This window comes from Limulus polyphemus, unplaced genomic scaffold (assembly GCF_000517525.1).
Source record: "Limulus polyphemus unplaced genomic scaffold, Limulus_polyphemus-2.1.2 Scaffold3948, whole genome shotgun sequence".
Lineage (NCBI taxonomy): Eukaryota > Metazoa > Arthropoda > Merostomata > Xiphosura > Limulidae > Limulus > Limulus polyphemus.
Window position 1 is genome coordinate 94,762 of NW_013669558.1, and position 5,737 is coordinate 100,498.

Here is a 5,737-nt window from a genome sequence, read left to right on the forward strand (position 1 = left end):
TATAATGTAAAATTTAGAAATTTACCAAAATTTCACACCCAAATGAAAACTTTTTCTTATTGCAACATTTTCAAATTGTCCCCAATATATTCAAGTTGCGCCTCACGTTCACAATTACTGTTCTACAGTTTACTGCAATCATTAGAGTTAATATCAAGTGTTTAAATTGAAATTTATTAGTAACATCTTATGTGTACTCGCTTTGTACAAACATCCTAAAATAATAATATGTAGGCAAACAACGATTTATAAGTGTAAAGAAGAATTTAATCATAAAATAACGAAAGTTTCAACTTTATTGAAAATTAAACTTTTCATTATAATTGTTTATAAAATCGAAAAACAAACAAACTATAAACGTGATTTTATTCGCTTATTCATATTGCATCTAAAACACGTATTTTGCTTAGAAAATATACCTGCCTAGTTTTTAACATACAAAAAACGATGATGTATTATATGAAGCGTACAGAAAAACAAGACCCCACTAATTTCCAGGTAATATAACTTTTTTAGTTACCACACCATAAACGTAGACTAACCATTAATATCCGGGTAACATTATTTTGGTTACAACACCATAAACATAGGCTAATCACTTACACTTGAGTAATATTATTTTTGGTGGGTATTGATGGTTAGTTTATAATAATGTACTAGTAAACAAAAAATAGCATTACTCGAGTAATATTATTTTTAGTTACAACACTATAAGTATAGAGTAGTCACTTATACTCGAATAATATTGTTTTTGGTTATTAGAGCGTAATAATAAACTAATTATTAATATTCAAATAATATTATTTTTGATAACCGTACCGTAAACATATACTAACCATGAATACCAAATTCTTTTCGCCATTTGAATACAGTTTTAACTATTTCCACAGCGGCGTCCATATTACCAGATCGGTGCCTCAAGACTCTCTTGCAGAAATAATCATCATCTTTCAGACGCTGGACGTCTCGTGGATCATACACACCTGGAAATCAAAGTATGATAATAATTGTAATCTTTCACACATTGGATATCTTGTGGATCATACAGACCTGGAAATCAAAGCATGGTAATAATCATAATCTGTCAGACATTGGATAACTCGTGTTTCATACAGACCTGGAAATCAAAGCATAATAATAATCATAATCTGTCAGACATTGGATATATCGTGGATCATACAGACCTGGAAATCAAAGCATGGTAATAGTCATAATCTGTCACTCATTGGATATATCGTGGATCATACAGACCTGGAAATCAAAGCATGGTAATAGTCATCATCTGTCACTCATTGGATATCTCGTGGATCATACAGACCTGGAAATCAAAGCATGGTAATAATCATAATCTGTCAGACATTGGATATCTCGTGGATCATACAGACCTGGAAATCAAAGCATGATAATAGCCATAATCTGTCACTCGTTGGATATCTCGTGGATCATACAGACCTGGAAATCAAAGCATGGTAATAATCATAATCTGTCACTCATTAGATATCTTGTGTATCATACAGACCTGGAAATCAAAGCATGGTAATAATCATAATCTGTCACTCATTGGATATCTTGTGTATCATACAGACCTGGAAATCAAAGCATAATAATAATCACAATCTTTTACACGTTGGATATCTCGTGGATCATGCAGACCTGAAAATCAAAGCATGGTAATAATCATAATCTGTCACTTATTGGATATCTTGTGGATCATACAGACCTGGAAATCAAAGCATAATAATAATCATAATACTTCATAAACTGAACATCACGTGAATCATATAGTTTTGAAATGGAATTCATAACAATCATAAATCATTTTAAAGTGTAAGTATCACAGACTGTATTATAATAACAGAGCGGGAAGAATAATTCGTATTGTCAAATTCTGTTGTAAAATAACTGAACAAGCCTGTGTGTATTTCGACGAAGAAAAGACAATTATTTAAAGCTCTGGATACAACCGTGATAGCCAACATTGTAGCGAACATTTATATATAAGTTTGCCTTGTTTTTATATATTATTTGAAAATACGTGGACTGTGTACTGTTTGTTTATTGTTGAAATTTATCGCCAACAAGTCACAGAACACCTATTGCAAAGACTCCGGCCAATCCATACATATAAAAACCTTACACTAAGCCTTATCCTTCTACAAACCACCATCTTTCACGTGTTAGGCAAGACAATTTTAACAACAAATGGCATAACTATCACCAACCTTACAATGACCTAAATCTTTATCAAAACTTGTATTCGATATGGGTCAAAACTTTAAAGTAGTTGAAATGTATAATGCAAAAAGTACCCGGAAATATTCCTTATTTTGGCCTAGATTCCGAACTTCGGTTTAACTTTCACTCTTCTGTTCCACAGTTTCACATTCAAGGGTGAATTCTTTTTTGTAATAATGAACCAAAACAATATTTCAAATGACGACCACTTGTTAACAACAAATGAAATATTCATATTATTATAATCACGAGTCAAACCAACATTTATGTATTTTTCCTCGATATTCCTCATATATTTCTCAGACGTAAATACACGCTTAAGAGTTGAATGGTAAAAATAAAGTTCAAGGAGTGAAAATATCGTCTGATGAAGAGTGGAACTCGGCTACGTTTTAGTACAATGATTTATACGGTATTTATAGACATAAACTCGACTAAAATATCGTTTGCGTGATTTGTGCTTTTGGAGAGTTTTCTGTATAAAAGTGTAGAATGTTAGTATTTTGTGATGTATTTGATTACGTTGTTTAATGATGTAGAACAGAAAATGATGTCACTTATGTTTTGTTTGTTTGTTTGTTTTTTGAATTTTGCGCAAAGCTACACGAGGGCTGTCTGCGCTAGCCGTCCCTAATTTAGCAGTGTAAGACTAGAGGGAAGGCAGCTAGTCATCACCACCCACCGCCAACTCTTGGGCTACTCTTTTACCAACGAATAGTGGGATTGACCGTCACATTATAACGCCCCCACGGCTGAAAGAGCGAGCATGTTTGGTGTGACGGGGAGTGTCGCTTATGTTACACGAATCTTGAACTTTAAGCAATTGCAAAGAAATGTGTAAATTATTATTATTTTTGAATAATTTAGGGGAACAAGTTGTTGTAAGATAAAAGTATAGTTAACCACAATATTAGAGTGTTAGTGTGTGATGTGTCTTTCATTTGCCACAAACCTTAATCATTATGTAAATATGCAGCAGAAGTAACCTATAACTCTTAACCTTCATCTGAACACGCAGCAGGACTATCGTGTAACTCCTACTCTAACGCTTAACCCTCATCTAAACATGCAGCAGAGCTAATGCGTAACTCCTATTATAAGCCTTAACCGTCATCTAAACACGCAGCAGGACTAACGTGTAACTCCTACTCTAAACCTTAACCCTCATCTGAACACGCAGCAGGACTAATTTGTAATTTCTACTCTAAATATTGACCCTCATCTGAACACGCAGCAGGACTATCGTGTAACTTCTGCTCTAAATCTTAACCCTCATCTGAACACGCACCAGGATTAACGTGTAACTCCTACTTTAAATCTTAACCACAATCTGAATACGCAGCAAACTAACGTTAACTCCTACTTTAAATTTTAACCCTCATCTGAACATACAGCAGGATTAATGTATGAAGTGATTATCTTCTTTAATTTATCCCAGCTGTGTTTGATCCGGAAGATTTAGATACAGATACTTATGCCTTCCGAACAAATATGTTGCAAGTCTAGTACACCTGGTGCAGGAAAAGCAAATGGACAACTGTTTATATTCGTGAATACATAGTGAAGCTGTTTTACCGTTACAGAAATATCAATATATATATATTATACTGTAAAAATATGTATGTCTAATGAACTTTTCGCGTAAAAGTGTGACTTTCGCCTACTATTTGTTAAAGGATGAGTTAATTTGGAATACAAATTCGGTACGGCTTCTAGAATATATATTTTTTGGAAGAATAAAGTATACAAAACTAAGGATGTATCAAGAACCACTTTAAAGTTTTATTATGCCTAGTTCTTCGTAGACCGTAACTTCACATTAACATTAACTAAGTGACACTTCACCAACACTGGCATCTTTTTCTTTTTTTTATCCATTATCAGCTACTTTGTTTATTTACTTACCTGACCAGTCGTTTTCATCTATTTCTTTAAGCACTCTTTGTCTCAGTTCTTTCACTTCCTCTGGACCACTAAAATTCTCCACTTCGTTAATAAATTTATTTAGTCTACGAACCATCTCAGATACTTTCTATTTTATTGCATAAAGTAATAAAAAGAGATACGTTATTAGTTACTTTAATCTTTTAACACTCAGTACGTTTACTCAGGTGGTAATAGTTAAACTGTAAGAGAAAGGGGATTTACAATAGTTTAAATTTACTTTCCTCATATAATTTTCCTTAATCAGCAGAAGGTCATTTCTACATAACCCATTTGATTGCAAGCTGTGTCTCCAACGTTTTCCCAAGCAACCAATCGTAGGTACGTGGTGTGAAGGTCGCTTCAGTGACGCAGACACATACCTAATAAAAACTGACAGCAGAAGTTACCTTTGCTATATGTACGCCATCTGTTGCATTTCTTGTCTCCTAAAATTCACAATTTTGTTAATTAAAAAAATATACAGATAATGATAACAAGTTTATATTGTAAGATAGCAAGTAGTCTGGACGAATGAAATGCTTTAAAGCACATCATTCTCAATAGTACTCCAGTTCGTAATATTTTGAAGTTCACCAATTTTGTTACGTTGGGTAGAGGGAGTTTTCATGTACTGCTCAATTCTTCAAGGACGTTGATCTAATGGCAACAAACCACTTTTACCACGTGACAAGTGTCTTCGAACTGTAGTTAGTCGTGTGGAAAAACCAGCTAATGTATATGAGTAAGAGTGATAATCTCTGAGCAGTTCTTAACTAAAGGTATTATTTGTTCCAGAATAGTGGATTATACCTCCAAAGCTTAATCCTAATTACGCTCTTTTAACCACGTGAGTTTACAATTGTTATGCTGTAACTCACATGACAGAGTAAGTTATCAAAAGACCAATTTTAAAGGTAATACGCTAGTGAAAACTTACTTAATCTACAGAATCAACTGCTAAAATGAAAAAGAATAAATTTGTCAACTACCTTGTACACAAACTGACTGAAAGTGAAATATAATTAACTCGTTAACTAATCAAAAATTTATTTACTCAGTCATTATTAATTAAATGTTTGCAATCCATGTGCCCCAATTGCACTAATTAAGTGTAGATTTTGTTTTCTTAAGTACAAAGTTTCTAAGCAACTGTAAGAAGAAAATACGTTACAACTTAACATTCTCACATCTTCTGAAAGTACACGTAATTATATTAATTCACACAACTATTTCATAATAGCTTGTATGAGCAGCTATTTTTGAGCCACCAGTAAATAATATACATGGCGAGTACTTTAAGTAGATGAAAGCACGCCTCTAGTAACACAAACATCACTCTATCAAGATGTTTCTCGAGTCTGCAATATATAAAAATGCTGTTAAACCGGTTTTGTGGACATAACTTCACCCTTGTCTTATTATGCGGTTTTGTACAAACCAATCAAAATGAACATCATTTTTCTGAGGCTCATCATGTAAAGTTGAACATGGTTTTACACGAATAATATCGTAATATTTCTTAAAATATATAATGTTACGTCTCCGTTTGTTAATTCATTTTACGTAACTTCAGCGA

At 33.2% G+C, this 5,737-nt stretch overlaps 1 protein-coding gene across 1 annotated transcript in view; it reads right to left on the bottom strand.

Moving 5' to 3' along the window:
* LOC106470329 (motile sperm domain-containing protein 2-like) overlaps positions 1 to 4,494 on the bottom strand; it is a 10,474-nt gene extending 5,980 nt beyond the window's left edge. Inside the window, exons 1-2 of the mRNA XM_013930879.2 lie at positions 4,141 to 4,494; positions 837 to 983 (exon numbers count right to left, since the gene is read on the bottom strand). Coding sequence (XP_013786333.1) covers positions 837 to 983; positions 4,141 to 4,255 — 262 coding nt within the window. The 5' untranslated portion in view covers positions 4,256 to 4,494. The remainder of the gene's footprint in view (positions 1 to 836; positions 984 to 4,140) is intronic.
* Positions 4,495 to 5,737: the final 1,243 nt, after the last annotated feature.